This window comes from Ranitomeya imitator, chromosome 2 (assembly GCF_032444005.1).
Source record: "Ranitomeya imitator isolate aRanImi1 chromosome 2, aRanImi1.pri, whole genome shotgun sequence".
NCBI lineage: Eukaryota > Metazoa > Chordata > Amphibia > Anura > Dendrobatidae > Ranitomeya > Ranitomeya imitator.
The window spans coordinates 21,349,492-21,373,897 of NC_091283.1; the positions used below are offsets into that span (position 1 = coordinate 21,349,492).

General features: G+C 46.3%; 1 protein-coding gene across 3 annotated transcripts in view; it reads left to right on the forward strand.

The window, feature by feature from the left end:
- Positions 1–24,406, forward strand: part of RPS6KA6 (ribosomal protein S6 kinase A6) — a 59,271-nt gene that overhangs the window by 6,849 nt on the left and 28,016 nt on the right. For 2 of the 3 annotated variants that reach the window (XM_069746119.1, XM_069746120.1), the window contains exons 2-6: positions 7,373–7,432; positions 12,764–12,880; positions 13,216–13,297; positions 15,338–15,418; positions 15,532–15,611. In XM_069746119.1, coding sequence (XP_069602220.1) covers positions 7,373–7,432; positions 12,764–12,880; positions 13,216–13,297; positions 15,338–15,418; positions 15,532–15,611 — 420 coding nt within the window. Of the gene's footprint in view, positions 1–1,164; positions 1,227–7,372; positions 7,433–12,763; positions 12,881–13,215; positions 13,298–15,337; positions 15,419–15,531; positions 15,612–24,406 lie in introns of those variants that run through there. The other variant, XM_069746121.1, reaches the window with a different exon arrangement.

Below are 24,406 nucleotides of genomic sequence, written 5' to 3' on the forward strand. Positions count from 1 at the left end.
AGTCCTTAGTTTTTTATTTTTGGTAATACTGTGAGCAAAGCGCAGCACGAATCTGATCCACTGTAAGGTCGTGTGCACACTATCCGGCAGTGGCAGCGCTTTGGATACAGACCATGTCCGCTGCCGTCTGTTGAACGCAGGTGAGTCCTCTGTGCTCAATGAACTGTGTGGATTCGCCGCGTCCAATACATTCTGTGGGTGAAATGTCTCATCTAGAGAAATTTACATACTATGGTCTGGATAAACGCGCCGCATCTCCATCTCCGCAGGTTGAGCCGTGGGTGTCTCTGGACGCATAAGGGGAGTTCTGGAAATCCCAACCGCTATCCTGTAACATCTGGACGCTGTAGGTTTGATGCTGTGAAGTACGCAGCGTCCCACCCGTGGCCCTTACTGATCATGTGCACATGGCCTTACATACATCAGCTGTGTGTGGAGTTATGGATGCAGCTGTTGAATATACATCGTGGGTATCTTTTTAGAGGTGGTCACCAGGTCACGTGGGGCTGTTGTGACGGCCAGGCTTTCCAGTGTAGTGCATGGAGCCCAGCGGTGGCGGAGAGCCTGCCCCGGGGCACTCTTGAGGGTCACATGTATAATCATTTTCCTTCATACGCCGTCCTTACTGATAATGAGACCAGCCTGCACTGGTTAGTAGGGTTTTTCTCTCTGTTATCAGTTTTTGTTTTTTGTGCTGTTGTCAAAATCAGGTGTCAGCAATTTTTTACATAAACTTCCCTTCCCTTTCAGCTTTTCCCTTAGTCACCTTGTCCCAGGAACTTGTCATTGCGCTTTGGGTGTGGGTTTCCAAATGAGTTTAGTATTAGAAGCAGGAGGAGCACAGAACATGAGCTGTACAGGCCCCATCACCGCTGGTCGTTCAGGTGTGTTCTCCTCCTCTGCAGGACCTGCTGAGATGTGAGGGTGCGATGTAGCAGAGGGCAGCGGGGTGAATATAAAGGAGCCGTCCCAGGGAGGAGACGCCACGGCTGATTATTCAGGTGGGTTCTCCTCTGTAGGACCTATGGAGATGTGAGGGTGCGATGTGGCAGAGGGCAGCGGGGTAAATATAAAGGACCCGTCCTGGGGAGACGCCGCCGCTGATCATTCAGGTGGGTTCTCCTCTGTAGGACCTATGGAGATGTGAGGGTGCAATGTGGCAGAGGGCAGCGGGGTGAATATAAAGGAGCCGTCCCAGGGAGGAGACGCCACGGCTGATTATTCAGGTGGGTTCTCTGTAGGACCTATGGAGATGTGAGGGTGCGATGTGGCAGAGGGCAGCGGGGTAAATATAAAGGACCCGTCCTGGGGAGACGCCGCCGCTGATCATTCAGGTGGGTTCTCCTCTGTAGGACCTATGGAGATGTGAGGGTGCAATGTGGCAGAGGGCAGCGGGGTAAATATAAAGGACCCGTCCTGGGGAGACGCCGCCGCTGATTATTCAGGTGGGTTCTCCTCTGTAGGACCTACAGAGATGTGAGGGTGCGATGTGGCAGAGGGCAGCGGGGTAAATATAAAGGACCCGTCCTGGGGAGACGCCGCCGCTGATCATTCAGGTGGGTTCTCCTCTGTAGGACCTATGGAGATGTGAGGGTGCAATGTGGCAGAGGGCAGCGGGGTAAATATAAAGGACCCGTCCTGGGGAGACGCCGCCGCTGATTATTCAGGTGGGTTCTCCTCTGTAGGACCTACAGAGATGTGAGGGTGCGATGTGGCAGAGGGCAGCGGGGTAAATATAAAGGACCCGTCCTGGGGAGACGCCGCCGCTGATTATTCAGGTGGGTTCTCCTCTGTAGGACCTATGGAGATGTGAGGGTGCGATGTGGCAGAGGGCAGCGGGGTAAATGTACAGGACCTGTCCTGGGGAGACGCCATGGCTGATTATTCAGGTGGGTTCCCCTCTGCAGGACCTACTGAGATGTGAGGGTGCGGTGTGGCAGAGGGCAGCGGGGTAAATATAAAGGACCCGTCCTGGGGAGCTGCCGCCGCTGATTATTCAGGTGGGTTCTCCTCTGTAGGACCTACAGAGATGTGAGGGTGCGATGTGGCAGAGGGCAGCGGGGTAGTTGTATACGACCTGTGTCGGGAGACCCCACTAATGATTCAGGTGCGTTCTTTACTGCAGCACCTGCTGAGCCGTGAGGGTGCAATGTGGCAGAGAGCAGCGGGGTAACTGTACAGGACCTGTCCCTGGAGACGCCGCTGATCGTTCAGGTGTATTGATCATGTATTTCCCCCCTCGGATTAGACACCACCTACAAGAGAATTGGAATGGAGATATTTGCGTTCAGATGGGGGTTCGGTTCCAGAAAGGATGGAGCTAGGAGCCCTGCAAGTTTGCAGCGCCTCCATGAATGGATGATATGAGATGTCCAAAGAGCCGGAATAGGCAGCCTTCAGCACTCGAGATGGTGTTACACTACAACTCCCAGCATGCTGGCTGTCAGGTCATGCTTGCATTTAAGGTTTAGCAGTTAAAGATGAGGACCCTGTGGCCAGTCCGGCAGCCCCATTATTGGCCACTGGTCGTCCGTGTCGTCCATGTGGGCACTCCAGTGTGGGGACGGAGCGGTATAGATTGGGGTCCCCCTCTCTATTGGGCTGTAAAGCTGCTCTAGTCTGGCACTGATGATGGGGGGCGGATTATCGGATTTTCTCCTTGCCTTGATATTGCACGTTGTGTCCGGGATCTGTGCTGCTTATTGGACGCATTGCTCTGGAGATCTGATTACATCTCATTATTCTCTGCAGATTATTGTGTTTCGTTCCTGCTCCGGGGTGCAGTCGGGTTTTCCTGGATTTTGGGCAGCAGCCTGGTGCTCGGCTCTGACAGCTCAGCTCCTTAGCGTTTCTCGCCGTCTGTGTCAGTGGGTGGAGGTCACCGGGATAATTGCTATCTCTCACAGCACAGTAATTCCTGCAGGAAAATCCCATCCAGCAGGTCGGCTTCACCCTCTGTGCGTAAATCCTAGTACCTTTTAATTAGTGGCTTCCTCTTCAGGCAGAGACACGTAGATCTGTCAGGCTATGTGCACACGTTGTGGAATGGGGTGCAGAATTTTCTGCACAAAATCCGCATCTCCTGGTGTAAACCGCAGGTGCAGATTTGTCGCGGATTTTGTGCGGTTTTTATACGGAATTGATACGGATTTTGTGCGGTTTTTACCACTGCGGATTTCTATAATGGAAGGGTGCAGAAACGCTGCAGATCCGCGCGAAAGAAGTGACATGCACTTCTCTTAAATCCGCAGCGTTTCCGCGTGGATTTTTCCGCACCATCTGCACAGCTTTTTTCTTTTTTTTTTTTTTTTTTTCAATTGATTTGCATTGTACCCAAAATCACAGTGCGGATCTGCAGCGTTTCTGCTCGGAAAAATCCGCTGCGGATCCGCACTAAATCTGCATCGTGTGCACATAGCCTCACACTTCCAGCCCGCAGTCAGCTACGTGAGCTGCACGGACAGTCCAGGATCTGGCCCATCAGTGATGACGGCTGTTGGGGACCCCACATGGTACCCTGGTACCATTCAATGCGGGACACCCACTAATGCGGCAGTGTTCAGCATGCGCCTCCTGGTTCATGACTAGATGTAAGACTGACCCAGACAGAGCGGAAAAGCATGCTGGGAGTTGTAGCCTTACATTCACTTTAGTGTCACAGATTGAAGACCACCACAGCGTCCGCATCCACATTTCCGTCTTGGCACAGAGGTCTGGCCGGCACTCGCTCTTCTGTGACACCACAACTCCCAGCATTTCCTTCCAGCTGCCTCTGGCTCGTGATCAGGAACATACTGGTGCATGAATACAATGTGAAAACTACAGTGAAAACTGACAACCAAGGCAGCAAAGGTGTATACAGCCTCGTACTACAACGCAGGGTTTGTAAAGTGTGACAGCCCCTTTCACACATGTAATTTCCCCTCCCGGATAACGTTTCCAAATAAGAAAAGCCTCTAAATGATTTTACTGGAGTTTCCCTTTAAGTCGGCAGCGTTCAGTCTCCGGCTGCTGCGTCCTCTGCATTAGTCATTACAGGTAAGATCATTGTCGTCTTACGCACAGACATTTTTGCCATCTACCGGTAATTGATTATTGAATCTTTGTGTTCCATCGATTATCGGGGCAGGAGATGGTCTGTGACGTTTCTTCTGCGTTCCTCAATCTCTGCAGTATGAGATCATCTCTCTGCCTCCAGATCATTGCATAATCCTCAAAAGATGAGCAGGAAAGGGGAATGACCAGATCCGTAACTATCCCGTGCCCCCCACAGCTTCTGTGCTGGCAGCCATGTCACCTGTAATTACCCCCGAAACAGTTATCTATAATATCCATCAACTCAGGTCACCAATATGTATCTGCAGTCTATTACATTACTGATCCTGAGTTACATCCAGCATTATACTCCAGAGCTGCACTCACTATTCTGCTGGTGCAGTCACTGTGTACATACATTACATTACTGATCCTGAGTTACATCCTGTATTATACTCCAGAGCTGCACTCACTATTCTGCTGGTGCAGTCACTGTGTACATACATTACATTACTGATCCTGAGTTACATCCAGCATTATACTCCAGAGCTGCACTCACTATTCTGCTGGTGCAGTCACTGTGTACATACATTACATTACTGATCCTGAGTTACATCCAGCATTATACTCCAGAGCTGCACTCACTATTCTGCTGGTGCAGTCACTGTGTACATACATTACTGATCCTGAGTTACATCCTGTATTATACCCCAGAGCTGCACTCACTATTCTGCTGGTGCAGTCACTGTGTACATACATTACATTACTGATCCTGAGTTACATCCTGTATTATACTCCAGAGCTGCACTCACTATTCTGTTGGTGCAGTCACTGTGTACATACATTACATTACTGATCCTGAGTTACATCCTGTATTATACTCCAGAGCTGCACTCACTATTCTGTTGGTGCAGTCACTGTGTACATACATTACATTACTGATCCTGAGTTACATCCTGTATTATACCCCAGAGCTGCACTCATTATTCTGCTGGTGCAATCACTGTGTACATACATTACATTACTGATCCTGAGTTACATCCTGTATTATACCCCAGAGCTGCACTCACTATTCTGCTGGTGCAGTCAGTGTACATACATTACATTACTGATCCTGAGCTACCTCCTGTATTATACCCCAGAGCTGCACTCACTATTCTGTTGGTGCAGTCACTGTGTACATACATTATATTACTGATCCTGAGTTACATCCTGTATTATACCCCAGAGCTGCACTCACTATTCTGCTGGTGCAGTCACTGTGTACATACATTATATTACTGATCCTGAGTTACATCCTGTATTATACCCCAGAGCTGCACTCACTATTCTGCTGGTGCAGTCACTGTGTACATACATTACATTACTGATCATGCGTTACATGCTGTATTATACTCCAGAGCTGCACTCACTATTCTGCTGGTGCAGTCACTGTGTACATACATTACATTACTGATCCTGAGTTACATCCTGTATTATACCCCAGAGCTGCACTCACTATTCTGCTGGTGCAGTCACTGTGTACATACATTACATTACTGATCCTGAGTTACATCCTGTATTATACCCCAGAGCTGCACTCATTATTCTGCTGGTGCAATCACTGTGTACATACATTACATTACTGATCCTGAGTTACATCCTGTATTATACCCCAGAGCTGCACTCACTATTCTGCTGGTGCAGTCAGTGTACATACATTACATTACTGATCCTGAGTTACCTCCTGTATTATACCCCAGAGCTGCACTCACTATTCTGCTGGTGCAGTCACTGTGTACATACATTACATTACTGATCCTGAGTTACATCCTGTATTATACTCCAGAGCTGCACTCACTATTCTGCTGGTGCAGTCACTGTGTATATACATTACATTACTGATCCTGAGTTACATCCTGTATTATACTCCAGAGCTGCACTCACTATTCTGCTGGTGCAGTCACTGTGTACATACATTACATTACTGATCATGCGTTACATGCTGTATTATACTCCAGAGCTGCACTCACTATTCTGCTGGTGCAGTCACTGTGTACATACATTACATTACTGATCCTCAGTTACATCCTGTATTATACCCCAGAGCTGCACTCACTATTCTGCTGGTGCAGTCACTGTGTACATACATTACATTACTGATCCTGAGTTACCTCCTGTATTATACCCCAGAGCTGCACTCACTATTCTGCTGGTGCAGTCACTGTGTACATACATTACATTACTGATCATGCGTTACATGCTGTATTATACTCCAGAGCTGCACTCACTATTCTGCTGGTGCAGTCACTGTGTACATACATTACATTACTGATCCTCAGTTACATCCTGTATTATACCCCAGAGCTGCACTCACTATTCTGCTGGTGCAGTCACTGTGTACATACATTACATTACTGATCATGCGTTACATGCTGTATTATACTCCAGAGCTGCACTCACTATTCTGCTGGTGCAGTCACTGTGTACATACATTACATTACTGATCATGCGTTACATGCTGTATTATACTCCAGAGCTGCACAGCTCATCAAAAATATCTGCCTGTATCCACCACTTTGGGGACCATCGGTGGTTGAGTCCCTTGTGTTGTAAATCAGGGATTTATGTATTTTTCACATTAGGTCAGTGCAGCGTGCCGGTGATGAGTGTTGCATTGTGGCGCTTCAACGTTGATCTGTCAGCAGATTTTACAATAAAAGCTTAATACATTGATAAATAGATCTCAGACTTAATATTACTGGAGTACTTACTTTGATAATCGCTGACCAGCTGTATAATTCTGATATTAAGGTGATAATTCTATGCATCCTGCTCGACTCATAAAATATTTGGTTTGATATTGAAAAAGGAAAAACTTTCCAAAATGGGTTATTCAGCCATTGTGACATGGATTATAACTGTAAGTGCACCAGTGTCATCTGGTCTAAGATCTATTTTTTAATTATACTTGTTGTGTGTGATAGATGCGGGTCCCATCTCTGAGACTGTCCCTTATCTGTCGCTCTCGTCTGATGGTCAGTCGGGCACTGCACCTTGTGGGAACATATATAATACTGAATGTATAGTGGATGGAGGGGACTGGCAGGTCGGGAGCGAGACTGCAGGACCAGACTGCCGCCGAGACATATTGTTTTGCTGGAGACGATGAACAGCTTTTTTTGTGAACTTTTTAAGATCGGTTGTGAATAATCCGCCGATGATATTTGCAGTTCAGTAGTCGCCGTTTTTTCGCCGGATATGACCGGCATCGCTCGCTCACCTCTGTTTTTGGATACTTTGTGGTTTCTTCTGCTTATTCAGTAATTTTGCTTTTTTTTCTGTATTTGTTTTGCAGATAAATGGTATGAAGATGGTGGACGAGCCGATGGATGAAGGGGAATCCTTATTACCTTATGTGAGTGGTACAACCCCGGCTCGTATGCCTCATTACCTTACGTCGTTGTCTCAGCAGAGTATTCCCCATTCCAGCCAGGACAGTTCTGGCGGCTCCAGCTCTCCGACCCGGAAAACCTTCGTGACTAGACTCCATTCTATTCTACATTTCTTTGTGGGGGAGTCACATTGTTATTTCCACAGCAATCGGAGCTAATCGTGGGGGGTCCTACGGTGATCTGCCAACTTCTAGCAGTAGCCCTTTAATTCTGATACACTGTTATTAGACTTTGATTCCCCACAATTCTATTATCTGTGCTTGCTTCAAATGAATAGAAACAGGTTCATGAACTTTCGCGTGTGGCATCATTTGCATAATGTTGCCAAAATATTAACCTTTTAAATGGGTATTCCTATCTCCAAGATCCTATTATTATTATTATTATTATTATTATTATTATTGATTATTATAGCGCCATTTATTCCATGGCGCTTTACATGTAAGGAGGGGTATACATAATAAAAAACAAGTGCAATAATCTTGAACAATACAAGTCACAGCTGGTACAGGAGGAGAGAGGACCCTGCCCGCGAGGGCTCACAATCTACAACGGATGGGTGAGGATACAGGAGGAAAGAGGACCCTGCCCGCGAGGGTTCACAATCTACAAGGGATGGGTGAGAATACAGTAGGTGAGGGTAGAGCTGGTCATGCAGCGGTTTGGTCGATCGGTGGTTACTGCAGGTTGTAGGCTTGTCGGAAGAGGTGGGTCTTCAGGTTATTTTTGAAGGTTTCGATGGTAGGTGAGAGTCTGATATGTTGTGGTAGAGGGTTCCAGAGTAGGGGTGATACGCGAGAGAAATCTTGTATACAATTGTGGGAAGAGGAGATAAGAGGGGAGTAGAGAAGGAGATCTTGTGAGGATCGGAGGTTGCGTGTAGGTAAGTACCGGGAGACGAGGTCGCAGATGTATGGAGGAGACAGGTTGTGGATGGCTTTGTACGTCATGGTTAGGGTTTTGTACTGGAGTCTCTGGGTAATGGGGAGCCAGTGAAGGGATTGACAGGGGAGAGGCCAGGGAATAGCGGGGGGACAGGTGGATTAGTCGGGCAGCAGAGTTTAGAATAGATTGGAGGGGTGCGAGAGTGTTAGAGGGGAGGCCACAGAGCAGGAGGTTACAGTAGTCGAGGCGAGAGATGATGAGGGCATGGACTAGGGTTTTTGCAGATTCTTGGTTGAGGAATGCACAGATCCGGGAAATATTTTTGAGTTGAAGTCGGCAGGAAGTGGAAAGGGCTTGGATATGTGGTTTGAAGGAGAGATCAGCGTCAAGGATTACCCCGAGGCAGCGAGCTTGTGGGACTGGGGAGAGTGGGCAGCCATTTACTGTAATGGATAGGTCTGTTGGAGGGGTCACTTGAGATTGGGGAAAGACGATTAATTCTGTTTTGTCCATGTTAAGTTTTAGAAATCTAGTGGAGAAGAAGGATGAAATAGTGGACAGACATTGAGGGATTCTGGTTAGTAGGGAGGTGATATCTGGTCCAGAGATGTAGATCTGTGTGTCATCAGCATAGAGATGATACTGAAAGCCGTGATATTCTATGAGCTGTCCCAGGCCAAAGGTGTAAATGGAGAAGAACCGGGGCCCTAGGACTGAACCTTGTGGGACTCCGACAGGGAGCGAGGTGAGGAGGTGGTGTGTGAGTGGGAGACGCTGAATGTCCGGTCTGTTAGGTATGACGAGATCCAACATAGGGCCAAGTCTGTGATGCCAAGAGATGAGTTTCTGTAATAGGGAATGGCCCACTGTTTCAAAGGCAGAGGACAGGTCCAGGAGGAGGAGGTCAGAGTAGTTTCTCTTGGATTTGGCGGTTAGTAGGTCATTGGTTAGTTTAGTCAGGGCAGTTTCAGTGGAGTGATGCATTCGGAAGCCAGATTGTAAGCGGTCGCAGAGGGAGCAAGAAGAGAGGTGGGAGGACAGTTCAAGATGGACGTGGTGTTCCAGTAGTTTTGAGGCTTAGGGGAGAAGGGCGCGATAGCTAGATACAGAGGATGGGTCAAGAGAGGGCTTTTTGAGGCTGGGTTTGATTCAGGCATGCTTGAAGCATGAGAGGAACAAAAACAGTTGTTAGTGACAGGTTGGAAAGATGGGTTAGGGTTGTGATGAAGACTGGTGAGGTGTGGGATTAAGGTCAGGTCAAGTGCACAAGTGGTGAGTGGAAGGTGGTCACCTGTATTGGTGGAGTAGTTGATTTTGGAGTACGAGGGCTGAGCAGTTAGGAAGAGAGGTTGTGGGGGATGTAGGCAAAAGCTTTCTCCGATGTAATCAAGAATGAGGCAAAGTCTTCAGCTGAGTGGACAGAGAGGAGGTGCTGGGGGACGGAGGAGAGAATTGAAAGTGTTGAATAATTGTGTAGGGTTGTGAGACAGGGAGGATATAAGAGATAAGTAGGTTTGTTTTGCTGTGGCGAGTGTGGCCTTGAAAGTAGTGAGGGACTGTTTGAATGCAATGAAGTTCTTGTTGGAGTGGGATCTTTTCCATCTCTGCTCAGCAGCCCTGGGAGCTCGGCTCAGTTCTTTGGTCAGGCTGGTGTGCAAGGGTTGTCTATTGATTTTGCGAGCTTTGGTATTTGTGAGGGGTGAGACAGATTTCAGAGCTGCAGCTATTGTGGTGTTATATAAAGTGGCAGCGGCATCTGCATTGTTTAAGGAACTTATTTCTAGGAGAAAGGATTCGGAGAGTGTGTGGATTGAGGTGTTTGATTTCTACGACGGTGTCCAAGTTTGTGGACAAGGAGAGGGAAGAGAATGTGAGAAAGTTGTCAGAAAGAGGGAGCTGCGGGTTACAGAAGTTAGATAGGGAGCAGAAGCTGGTGAAGATGAGGTCCAGTGTGTGGCCATCTTTGTGAGTGGCTGCAGAAGACCATTGAGTGAGGCCGAAGGAGGAAGTGAGAGAAGCTTAGTGGCAGCTGAGAGGGAAGTGTCAATGGGGATGTTGAAATCACCCATGTTAGTGGGCTGGCCCTGGGGGCAGTAAATGATAGTCGGTTGGAGGGGGAGTAGATGAGCACACTGTGCACCTAAAAGGGAGGGAGGGTACCAGAGGGAGGCAGTGGAATTTTGGTGAAGGAACAGGTATCTGACAGGAGAAATCCAACTCCTCCGCCATACTTGCTGCTGGGGGGGGAGCGGGAGAGGCTGTGTCAGAGGGGGTGAGCCAGGTTTCGGTGATGGCGAGGAAGGAAAGTTTGTTAATACTGAAAAGATCATGGATGTAGGAAAGTTTGTTGCAATCAGAGCGAGCGTTCCATAGCGCTCCTGATAGATGGACTGGGGAAGCGGGGGCCTGGCGAATGGGTATAAGGTTAGAGAGGTTAGGGAAATTTGTGATAGAGCGTGGATGGGAGGTAGAACTGACTGTGGGGATGTGGTGAGGAGGACCAGGATTGGGAGAAATATCACTGACGGTGAGGAGAAGCAGAGAAAGTGTTAGCAGGTGGGAGCAGGAGAGGGCATGAGGGGGCTGTCTGTGTCTGGAGACAGTGGATTGTATGTAGAGGAACAGTTCTGAGGAGGAGGTGAGATGGATGGAGGGAGAGATGACCAGTCATTACTAGGTGTAGGGAATAGGGGGGTAAGTAGAAAGTGAAGGATTATAGGAGTGAGAGTGAAAACAAATGGAAACATTGTTTACAGTGACTGTATCCAGTTACCTTCAGTTCCATTTCTGGGTTAATTCATTGCTCCACACTTCTATGATGCGCTCATATGGTGCTGACTGACCTCTTTGCAGACATATGGTATGTAACATATTTGCTAGAAATGCATTCAGGTGTGGAGCGGAGGGGAGAGGTCTGTGCTCATCTTGGTCCGATAATTAAGAGTGAGCCAGATGTATATGATCAAGGCAAAGTAAACAAGGAGGTCATAAATAACATTGGGGGTATAGCAGGGGTTAGTTGAAAAACATACCAAGTGATTGCAATGAGCAGAGGTAGGGAAAGTCAGTGTGGAAAGCTGGATGACGTACCGAGTGATCCTATTCCAATATGTAGTAGGTGTAATAATAATATTAGCAAATACCTCCAGAAATGTTGTATAGTTCTTCTGATTAGCTATGTTGCTTACCTCATGTGCAGGGCATTGCAGTAGCTTAGGTATCCAGGGTTACGACCACTTGACAGTTGTGACATTTAGTGGTCGTAACCATGGAAAACAAAGCTACTGAAGTGCCTTCACATTGGGCAAGCGACAAAGTGAATCAGAAGAACTATACTACATTTCTAATTGGAGGTATGTGCTAATATTATCATTACACCTACTACATATTGGGATAGGATATTGGATGTGAGAATACCCTTTTAATGACAAAACATTGTTGTTTTTTTTTTATTATTGTTGCGTTTTAATTTTTTCCTGCCCTTTTTTTTAAATTTTTTTTTTATTCCCCAACAGCCATAATGTATCATTTTTCTACAGACATCGCCGTATGAGGTTTTGTTTTTTTGCAGGGTGTTTACATTTTTTTGAAAGGCATCATCCACTTTTCCATGTAATGTGCTAAAAAAAAAAAGGTAAAAACCTCCGAGAAATGGTGGTAACCTCCCAGACACCACAACTCTGCATTTTTTTTCAGCTGTTAGGATGTTGACTGTCCAGTTTGAATGACCCGGAGTCATGATTTTTCAGGTCTGACTAATGACAGAGATGCAATGTGACATTTTTTTTCTATACGTGGTTTAAAAAAAAATTATTAACTTTTGTTTAGAAAAAAAATAGTAATTTGGTTTGACGCTATTTTGTGAGACCCATGATGGTTTTTATTTTTCTGGCATTGGGGCTGTGTGACTGCTCGTGTTTTGCGCACTTAACTTGAGTTTTTAATGATCCCATTTTCAGGTAAATAAGACGTTTTGATTAAGTTTTACATCAATTTTAATATTGATTTTTACAATGTGATTAATTTATTTAATATTTTGATTGGACGTTTACATATGTGGTAATACCGAATATGCTTATTTCTTTTATTTTTTTTTAGCTCCCCCTATGTATGTGTTCTATAGTTCTAATCACGGTCTCCTACGAAGCCCCGCCTGGCCTGTGTCTGGGCTTCACAGGAGTACCAACATGGCAGCCGTGGGTTCTTTAGGAGCCCCTTCCTGCCATGGCCGCACATCCACACCCTGCAGTGATGTCAGATCGGGTGGAGGGATAAATTGATTCTCTGACCGGTCTCCATCTCGTGTTAATGGTCGGTAGATATGCGTGAGATGTTGAGGATCGGTCGGCTGTGAATCAACGCATTCCTTATAAATTATGTAATTCAGACAATGGCTTCTGTCTTCCCAGGACGAAGGAAACGTCAAAGAGATTCCCATCACGCACCATGTGAAGGAGGGATGCGAGAAGGCCGACCCCGCACAGTTCGAGCTGCTGAAGGTCCTGGGACAGGGGTCTTTTGGAAAGGTAAGCCCCTGCTAATGATCACTAACAGCGCCTGCATTTCTGGCCATTCTTATATATTCCAGGGTCCGCGTAGGAGGGAAGAGACCCTCTAATTCTGCTCATGTTTCCATTGTGACTGCTTCCCTTTATTTGTTTGCTAACATTATGGGGTCTGTATCGAGGGTGGTCCCTCGTCTGGTCCACACAGACCGGACCTGTCCTGCTCCGCTTCTATGGGAGGTCTCACAATGCGCCACTCTGATGGCAGCGATATAGGCGATGGCGGTCCTGAGAGTCCTGAACACAGCAGCCGGCAGGTAATTGCATCATTTATGCTTTCTTTCCTTCCCTTTTAGGTTTTCCTTGTGCGGAAGATGGTGGGACCGGATGCCGAGCAGCTGTATGCGATGAAAGTGTTAAAAAAGGCGTCTTTGAAAGGTGAGAGGTGAAGAACGGGACCAATATGTGACGCCCCGTGACTGAGATCCGGCACAGTGTGTCCTGTCATGCGGCAGGGTTATCTCAGTGGTTCATGCAGTTTGATAAATCTAAGGGCTTGTTCACACCTTGCGGTTTACTGCAGTTCTTCTGCACGTTTTTGCTGCATAAAAAAAGCAGCGTTTTCGGGTTTGTGCACACGTACTGTATTTGCAACTGATTCCTCTGCTGCAAATACTGCTGGAAAAACGCTGCGGAAGATACACACCTTTTTTTTTGTGTGCATTTTTTCCATTGAAGTGAACGGGTGAAAAATGATGCAAAAACACTGAAATAATTGATGCTGCAGATTTATAAAAAGATTTCGCAGGTTCTAATCCCCAAGGTAGAAATAAACGGTGAGTACAGGAGGCGTCAGAAATCTCATTCACACGGCGTAGATGAAAGAAAGCTACAGAAACACAACCTACGAACGAGCCCTGATGGGACCAATAAAGGGAACGAGACCTTAGTGTCGCACACGTTGCTTATTTATTGCTTTCAGATTTGAACCATCAAAGTGTTCTTTTCTAGTGTGCTGCGGGTCGTTTCCTTCTGAGCTTTTCAAGAGTTTTTCATACATTCAAATGAATGGGAAAAGGAAGCGTCAAAATTATGCAGTTTTCTATCCTCCATAAGGGTTTTTGGTGGTGAAAAAAAAATCAGCTATTAAAAAGCATCTTTTGAATATAACACGAGGCTGTCTACTCTAAGTTCAGACAACGGAGTAGGTGTAGTAGTAGCTTACTGTGTCGGAAGTGTGGTCCAAGTCATGACAGATCGTTTTTCTTCTTCCCTCCCCACAAAAGTTTCCACAGTTCTGACACGGCTTTAATGATCTCTAATGTTATCACACCGGAGGGTACGGGAGATTAGATTGTGAGCTCCAGCTGTCAGGGTGATATATTGTGAGCTCCTGGTGTCCGGGATGATGAGGGTGATACACTGTGAGCTCCTGGTGTCGGGGATGATGAGGGTGATACACTGTGAGCTCCTGGTGTCGGGGATGATGAGGGTGATACACTGAGCTCCTGGTGTCAGGGATGATGAGGGTGATACACTGTGAGCTCCTGGTGTCGGGGATGATGAGGGTGATACACCGTGAGCTCCTGGTGTCGGGGATGATGAGGGTGATACACCGTGAGCTCCTGGTGTCGGGGATGATGAGGGTGATGCACTGTGAGCTCCTGGTGTCGGGGATGATGAGGGTGATGCACTGTGAGCGCCTGGTGTCGGGGATGATGAGGGTGATACACTGAGCTCCTGGTGTCAGGGATGATGAGGGTGATACACTGTGAGCTCCTGGTGTCGGGGATGATGAGGGTGATACACTGTGAGCTCCTGGTGTCGGGGATGATGAGGGTGATACTGTGAGCTCCTGGTGTCGGGGATGATGAGGGTGATACACTGTGAGCTCCTGGTGTCGGGGATGATGAGGGTGATACACTGTGAGCTCCTGGTGTCGGGGATGATGAGGGTGATACTGTGAGCTCCTGGTGTCGGGGATGATGAGGGTGATACACCGTGAGCTCCTGGTGTCGGGGATGATGAGGGTGATACACTGAGCTCCTGGTGTCAGGGATGATGAGGGTGATACACTGTGAGCTCCTGGTGTCGGGGATGATGAGGGTGATAAACTGTGAGCTCCTGGTGTCGGGGATGATGAGGGTGATACACTGAGCTCCTGGTGTCGGGGATGATGAGGGTGATACACTGTGAGCTCCTGGTGTCGGGGATGATGAGGGTGATACTGTGAGCTCCTGGTGTCGGGGATGATGAGGGTGATACACTGTGAGCTCCTGGTGTCGGGGATGATGAGGGTGATACACTCTGAGCTCCTGGTGTCGGGGATGATGAGGGTGATACACTGTGAGCTCCTGGTGTCGGGGATGATGAGGGTGATATATTGTGAAACATAGAGATTAGATTGTAAGCTCCGGGGTTCAGGGATTCTGACTTTTATGTTTTTATGTTTATTTTTCTTCTCTTTTCCGCTTCCAGTAAGAGACAGAGTCCGTACAAAGATGGAGCGCGACATCCTGGTGGAGGTGAACCATCCGTTTATTGTCAAGTTGCACTATGGTAGGTGTCGGGCGGTAATAAATTACCTGATCACAGTGGCCGCTATATGATGCTGTGTGACCAGGCGCTCGGTGTAATGGGGTCATTAACTCGCCCCTGTCCTTCTATTTCAGCCTTCCAGACAGAAGGTAAATTATACCTAATCCTGGATTTTCTCAGGGGAGGCGACGTCTTCACACGATTATCCAAAGAGGTAACTATCTGCTTTTAAACCATTTTCCTTGTTCTCCGATTTTTTCACATGATGCCAGGAACAGATGCATGGACAAGAGCGTGCACCTTAAGTGCCGCAGCCATTGTTTGACTGCAGCATTCAAGAGGTTAACGGCAGCGATCAGAGATCGGTTCCAATCGCTGCTGCTAATGGCATATTCTGGCTTCATGATGAGTACATCAGTCACAAAGCAGTGAAGATGTTGTCCGGATAAAGAGGCGCTGCATACCTGGGCAGTCTGAATCTGTAAAAAATAAAGAAAAAAAAAAGTCCTGCTTGTTGCTGTCACACTCCTGGATCTAGAGCAAGCCGCCCCGTGATCTGTGCCGAACCCAGAAGTGATGGGGTCATCATTCAACCAGCGCGAGGACGGCTGAGACTTGTGATTGGCTGCGGCAGTCAGGTGACGTAATCCACGTGTCACTGGATATTTATCTGATGACACGCGGTTCATCTGTCAGCGCAAACCTCTCTGCGCTGGACCCAGTGGATGTCAGCAGGTAGTAGCACTTAGTCATGTCTGAAGTGTTGACACCCTTGAAATTGTTCTAAAAAAAAATTAAGTATTTCTCCCAGAAAATTATTTCAATTAGACGTTTTGCTATACACACGTTTATTTCTTGTGTCTGTAGGACCAACACAAAAAAAAGCAGGAAAAAAGGCAAATCCAGCATAATTTTACACAAAAACCCCAAGAAGGGCCGGACAAAATTGTTGGCATCTTTCCAAAATTGTGGGTAATCAAGTTTGTTTCCAGCATATGATGCTCATTCACACTCACATATGGCAAGTAACAGGTGTGGGAAATATGAAAATCACACCTGAAACCAGATATAAAGGGGGGAAGATGACTCAATCTTTGCATTGTGTTGTCTGTATGTGCCACACTAAGCATGATGAACAGAAAGAGGAGAAGAGAACTGTCTGAGGACTTGAGAACCAAAATTGTTGAAAAATATTAACAATCTCAAGGTTACAAATCAATCTCAAGAGATTTTGATGAGAAATTGCTGAAAGGTTGTAACACAGGATAGTCTGAATGGGTGGATAAGCAGCCCTAGTCAAGATCCAAAGAAGTTCAAGCGGTCCTGCAGGCTCAGAGTGCATCAGTGACAGCGCCAACTATCCGTCCACATGTGAATGAAATAAAACGCGATGGCACAAGCAAAAAAAAAAGCTAGAGTTAGCCAGAATGTGTAAGAGTAAGCCAAAAAAAGGGTCTTGCGGACAGATGAGACCAAGATAGAGCTTTTTGGTAAAGCACATCATTCTACTGTTTACTGAAAACAGAATGAGGCCTATAAGGAAAAGAACACAGCACCTACAGTCAAATATGGTGGAGTGCCAGAAATGTATTGTGGTTGTTTTGCTGCCTCTGGCACTGGGTGCATTGACTGTGTGCAAGGCATCATGAAATCTGAAGATTCCAAAGGATTTTGGGTGGCAATGTAGTGGCCAGTGTCAGAAAGCTGGGCTTGTGTCCTAGGTCATGGAAGCTTGTGATGTTATAGGAGCGATTGATCGCAGGTATTTATTCCAAAGGGTGCAACCAAATAGTAAGGAGGGCGCCAACAATTGTGTCCGGCCCATTTTTGAGGCTTTGTGTGAAATTATGTCCAATTTGCCTTTTTTCTCTGTTATTTTTGTTGTTCCAATACACAGGAAGGAAATAACCATGTGTATAACAAAACATGAGGAATTGTGATAATGTTCTGGGAGAAATACTTAATTTTTAGGATTAATTTCAGGTTGCCAACACTTTCGGCCATGACTGTATATTGTTTTTTACTGAATCTGACCTCCAGGTATCAAGCACTTTTTGCCTGGACAACCCCCTTTAATCCCTTTACGATCTATGACATATAGGTGTGTCATAGTTCCCCTCCCCCGTTCGCTGCAGGCTCCGGCGATGAACCTGCAACTTTTCCAGCACGTCAGCTGATTTCATGAGCTGTCATGTGCCCCTAACAGCCGCGGGTGGAATCACGATCCACACGCGGCTGTTAACAGGTTACATGCACGTTACAGCATTTAACATGATCGCACCAGATGCTCGTCACCAACCTCTCCCATGGACGTCCTTGTTACATGACCATGGGTTGCCGATGGGTTGGCATGACAACCTGGGGTCTGCAGGAGACCCCTGTGGTTGTCATCGCCGAACTGCCGTGAGCGCCGCCGTGTGCAGCACAAACTATCAGAACGCAGCTTCTAGTCTCCCATGCAGACTATTGAAGTAAGTAAAAAGTAATATATATATATATATATATATATATATATATATATATATATATATATATATATATATATATATATATATATATATATATACACACAAAAAGAAATTAACGAGATAAGTTTAACCTCTTAACGACCAGAGGTATTTTCAGTTTTTGTTTTTCGCTCCCCTCCTTCCCAGAGCCATAACTTTTTTTTTTCTGTCAATATGGCCATGTGAGGGCTTATTTTTTGCGGTACAAGTTGTACTTTTGAAGAACTCCAATGATTTTTACCATGTCGTGTACTCGAAAACGGGGAAAAAAATTCCAAGTGCGGTAAAATTGCAAAAAAAAAAGTGCAATCCCACACTTGTTTTTTGTTTGGCTTTTTTACTAGGTTCACTAAATACTAAAACTGCCCTGCCATTATCATTCTCCAGGTCATTACGAGTTCATAGACGCCTAACATGTCTAGGTTATTTTTTTTATCTAAGTGGTGAAAGAAAAATTCCAAACTTTGTTAAAAAAATAAAATAAAATTGTGCAATTTTCCGATACCCGTAGCGTCTCCATTTTTTGTGATCTGGTTTGGGTGAGGGCTTATTTTTTGCGTGCCGAGCTGATGTTTTTAATGATACTATTTTGGTGCAGGTACGATCTTTTGATCGCCCGTTATTGCATTATAATGCAATGTCGTGGCGACCCAAAAAAATAATTCTGGCGTTTTTACTTTTTTTTTCTTGCTACGCTGTTTAACGATTAGGTTGATCCTTTTGTTATTGATGGATCGGGAGATTCTGATCGCGGCGATACCAAATATGTGTATGTTTGATTTTTTTGTTTTTATTATTATTTTCAATGGGGCCAAAGGGGGGTGTTTGGAACTTCTAGTTTTTTTATATTTTTTAAAAACATTTTTTTTTCTCTTTTGGCATGCTTCAATAGTTTCCATAGGAATGTAGAAGCTGCCACAACCTGATCGGCTCTGCTGCATACAGGCGATGATCAGATCACCTCTGTGTAGCAGAAATGCTGACTTGCCATGAGCACCGACCTCTGGGCAGCACTCATGGCAATCTGGCAGTGACAACCGTAGCGGTCTGCAGGAGACTTCTGGTTGTCATGCCGATCCATCGGTGACCCTTGATCGTGTGACCGGGGGTCACTGATGGGCGGATTTCCAGCACGATTGCCGGAAGCGCTTGTTAAACGCCACTGTCAGCGTTTGACAGCAGCATTTAATGGATTAATAGCCTCCGGAGGATTGCGATTCCACCCACGGCTGTTCCAGGCACATGTCAGCTGTTGTAAACAGCTGACATGTGCCGGGAAGGATGCGGTTTCACCGCCAGAGCCCACATCAAAGGGAGGGAGTCCAACATCGGTGTAAATTTACAAAAAATGCACACATTTGGTATTGCCGTGTTCAGAATTGCCCAATCTGTCAATATAAAAAAGAATCCATAGGGTAAACGGTGTAACGAGAAAAAAAAAATAAAGCCATCAGAATTGTTTTTTTGGTAGCTGCAACACTGCATTAAAACGCAATAACGGGCGATAAAAACATCATATCTATTCCAAAATCGTCTAAATAAAAACGTCAGGTCTGTGATCAAAAAATAAGCCCTCACCCAGATGACGAAAAATGGGTCTCTGAAAATGGCGACCTTTTTTTTTTTTTTTTTTTACAAATTTTGTTTTGCTTTTTTTCACCACTTACCGTAAATAAAAAAAAAGATCCTAGACATGTTTTGGTGTCTACGAACTCGTAATGACCCTGAGAATCACAATGGCCGGTCAGTTTTAGCACTTAGCAAATTGTTTAATTGCACTTTTGTTGCAATTTCACTGCACTTAGATTTTTGTTTGAACTTTTTCCAGTACACTATATGGTAAAATCAATGGAGTCGTTCAAAAGTACAACTCGTCCCACAAAAAAAACAAGCCCTCACATGGCCATATTGATGAAAAATAAAAAAAAAGTTACGGCTCTGGGAAGTGGAGCCAAAAATGGAAAATCCCAAGGTGGTGAAGGGGTTAAGCAGTGATCTAATCCGTTTTTTACGGCTGGTTCAGATCAGCGTATTTTAAGTCCGGATGTGAAACCAGCAGCGTAGAGCGATGGGAGTCACATGCGGGTCACATGAACGGTTTTACACACTGTCTGATGTTTTTTGGTTCCTTTGCAATGACATAGAACGCTTTATTATTTATCCTTTTGTTAATTTTTAAGCTGTTAATGTATCAGACAACTTACAGATGAAAATCAAACGATTTTTGTTTGCGGCTGTTAACCATTTAGATGCTGTCAGTCTCTAAAAGATAACGCACACTGGTGCTGGATCATGACTGACCAGTTGGTTTACTAGCCGCGGCATGCATAAGACCCCCTTACCGCTGCCGTTTTGGTGCTCCGGTGAAGCCACTGGCTGAGCTCGATAATAGATCCTGATTATCACTATATACTGCAGTATTTCTGTATAAGTGATTGGATGATCGCAGGCAGGTTGAAGTCCTCTAAGAAAATGAAAAAAAAAAAAATGGAGAAAATGAAAAAAGTTTTTTAAAAATACAGAAAATCTTTAAAAAATCCCCTTTTCCCCCCATTAAAAAAAGAAAAATAAAACACGTGATGTCAATGCGTCCGAGAGTCTTTTATCAAAATATAGAAATATCCACTAACGTAAAGAGCAAGACCCCAAAAATGCTTTTGCAAGAGAAACTATTTATTTTTTGTTCACTTTTGTTTTCAGCTTCTTTTTTCCAAGAGCAATAACTTTATTTTTACGTCGACATTGCTGTGTGAGGGCGGCTTTGTTTGAGACAAGTTACAGTTTTAAAAAAATAAAATAAAATAAAAAATAAACTATATGCGCTAGTGACATGAGGAATAGGTCCTCATAAAGGAGGTGGTATAGAGTGCGATTAACTGCAGATTTCTGGGGAGGTGTCCGGACCCCAATTAGTGCTGATAAAAGGAGCTGATCTCTCCTCTCCCTCAGGTCACCGCTGCAGGCGATCCTTTCCCTTCTGCCTCCTCTTCTGTAATACGGATGTCGCTGGAGCAGGAAGTACAGATGAGCGCGCGTCGCCGTCTGTCTACATACACTAATTACTTAAATTAATTGGTAAATGGACTGAAAAGCAAGCGGCGCTGCTTACCTGTAATTCAATTACCATTAAAACGAGTAATGGAAGCAAACGGTTATTACATTAGGAGACAATGAAATGTGCAGGAAGCGGCAGCACTTGATGCCGCGGGGGTGAGGGGCAGCGAGACAGGAGCCACATGTAATGTCGTATCGGGGCGCAGGGCTGTGGAGTCGGTAAGCCAAACCTCCGACTCAATTTCCCCAACTCCACAGCCCCGGTCACTACTGAGCACGGACATAAAGTGCAGCACAGATTCATCTCCACTTAGGCTACATTCACATTAGCGTTGCGCGCCGGTGCGTCGGCGACGCAACGCGCGACGCACCAAAAACGCGCGCAAAAACGCTGCGTTTTGCGACGCGTGCGTCGTTTTTTGACGAAAATCGGACGCACGAAAAATGCAACTTGTTGCATTTTCTTGCGTCCGACGCTAGCGTCGGAAACGACACGTGTCGAAAAACGCTAACAAAAAAACGCACGCGTCCCCTATGTTAAACATAGGGGCGCGTCGCCGCTGCGTCGCCGACGCAACAGCGACGCACATTAGCGTAACGCTAATGTGAACGTAGCCTTACAGCCGAGATCTTGAGATCAGGAAAAGAACAGACATTTATAGGACATTTCATAGCTTTCCCAAATTCTTATGTAAAAATATTCGGCTCATCCTGCACTGAACTACTGCACCCAATGTGTTATATGTTAGGAGTCAGTCCATTTTATACCAACTCCACAGCCCTGGTCACGGTACTGGTCAGACTCTATCAGCGGAGAGGTACTATAACCAGAAAATGCTCCCGTGTAATTGGAGCGCCCCCAGTAGGGCAATGGGGTACTCGGTACCGGGCCCTTCGGTTCTTGAGGGGGATGTCACGGTGGCTGACCTGGTCTGTGGCCCTAGGGGCGTCCGTTGTAAATTGGGGGGGAAAGGTCTTTAAAGTTTATGTTCATGATGCCACCTGTGTTGTTCGGTCAGGGTGACCGACGCTGCTTAGGGGTCAATTGGGGTGATGTTATGGCAGCTGGATGGTATACCTTCCCACAGGTAAAGTGTGTCCCCAGAGCTTCCCAGTGTGTAGATGGTGCATGGTGAGAGGTGCAGTAAAGAACGAGGACACAAGGTTGCAGTCTCTTTACCTTTACTGGAGGCTTCAGAATCCACAGTCCAGAGCACCAGATCACAGGGCAGGCAGAGTCCAGCCGGTCTGAAGGCAAATCCAGAGTCCCGTTATCCAGGTGGAAATCAGTAGCCTTCCTCTAGCGCAGGGGTCCCCAACCTTCCTTATCTTGAGAGCCATATTCCGCTATGAAAGCTGGTTGAGAGCCACAATGCATACGCGGTCGGAAATGGCGGACACATTACATGTAACGTTTTTTGCAGCCGACGGTCCGCCGCAACCGTCGCACGACGGTTGCGACGTGTGGCAAAGGCTACTTTCACGCTAGCATCGGATTCGGCCCTAGCGTTTGATGCGCCGCACAACGGGTGCAGCGGATGCATTTCTCCGGCGCATCCGCTGCCCCATTGTGAGGTGCGGGGAAGTGGGGGCGGAGTTCCGTCGGCAGCAAGAAACGTTACATTTAACGTTTTTTGCTCCCTGCGGTCCGCCAAAACACGGCGCAACCGTCGCACGACAGTTGCGACGTGTGGCAATGCGTCGCAATGCGTCGCTAATGTTAATCTATGGGGCAAAAACGCATCCTGCAAACAACTTTGCAGGATGCGTTTTTTGCCATAAACGACGCATTGCGACGTATTGTAAAAAACACCAGCGTGAAAGTAGCCAAAGCGTCGCTAATATTAGTCAATGGAGAAAAAACGCATCCTGCAAGCAATTTTGCAGGATGCGTTTTTTCTCCTAAACGACTCATAGCGATGTGCAGTGCACGACGCTAGTGTGAAAGTAGCCTAATACGCGATTCAGCACTGGATATTGGGGGGTGATGGGGGTGATGAGATTATATGAAATGCAGACGTCTTGTCTGTGATCCCGGAATCCTACTGGACAGGTAATGTCATTATATTTACATCCAACTAAACTACCGGTGACCCTGCGCCATAAACTAATATTGTGCGACTGGCGGTCATGTGACAGGCTCCAGAGATAATGAGGCTCCCTGTACATTTGGAGGCCAGCGCACATAATATGGAGTCCAGGAGCATGTGAAGTACCGGTATCTGAATGTCACACAGACCCGGACATTGCAGCGATTAATGGTACAGGAACCCGGCCAGTCCAGTACAAAGTCTTGCGAGATTTGTGAAGTCTCGCGAGACTTTGTGCGACTAACAGATCACAGTGACCCGCTCCACTGCGCAGGAGTGAATGCAGTCGCTGACGCAGGACGGGGCAGGTATTGCCGCACATCGGGCAGGCGCAGCTCCGTGGACCCTCGTCCTCCGCAGACCTCAGTCTGCATCTGGCTCCCTCTCTCTCCAGCCAGCTTCTCTCTTCTTCCTATCCAGTTTTACCTAGTTGTGAGGAGTGCCCTAATAGATAGAAGCATGGCTCCCCCTGGAGGCCTGGTGTGTGAAGTGTTGTGTGGTTTGTGATACCTGGTAGGGTGATCTCCTTTTTTGCCTTCAGACGTAACACCACTCCCCCTGGTGGAAGAATAACATTACTGCAACGACCAGAACCCTGGGGCGCTGCATAATCAGTGCAGCTCTTGAGTATAATACAGGAGGTATCTCAGGATCAGTAATGTAATGTATGTACACAGTGTCTGCACCAGCAGAATAGTGAGTGCAGCTCTGGGGTATAATACAGGAGGTAACTCAGGATCAGTAATGTAATGTATGTACACAGTGACTGCACCAGCAGAATAGTGTGTGCAGCTCTGGGGTATAATACAGGATGTAACTCAGGATCAGTAATGTAATGTATGTACACAGTGACTGCACCAGCAGAATAGTGTGTGCAGCTCTGGGGTATAATACAGGATGTAACTCAGGATCAGTAATGTAATGTATGTACACAGTGACTGCACCAGCAGAATAGTGTGTGCAGCTCTGGAGTATAATACAGGATGTAACTCAGGATCAGTAATGTAATGTATGTACACAGTGTCTGCACCAGCAGAATTGTGAGTGCAGCTCTGGAGTATAATACAGGAGGTATCTCAGGATCAGTAATGTAATGTATGTACACAGTGACTGCACCAGCAGAATAGTGAGTGCAGCTCTGGAGTATAATACAGGAGATAACTCAGGATCAGTAATGTATGTACACAGTGTCTGCACCAGCAGAATAGTGAGTGCAGCTCTGGAGTATAATACAGGATGTAACTCAGGATCAGTAATGTATGTACACAGTGACTGCACCAGCAGAATAGTGAGTGCAGCTCTGGGGTATAATGCAGGATGTAACTCAGGATCAGTAATGTAATGTATGTACACAGTGA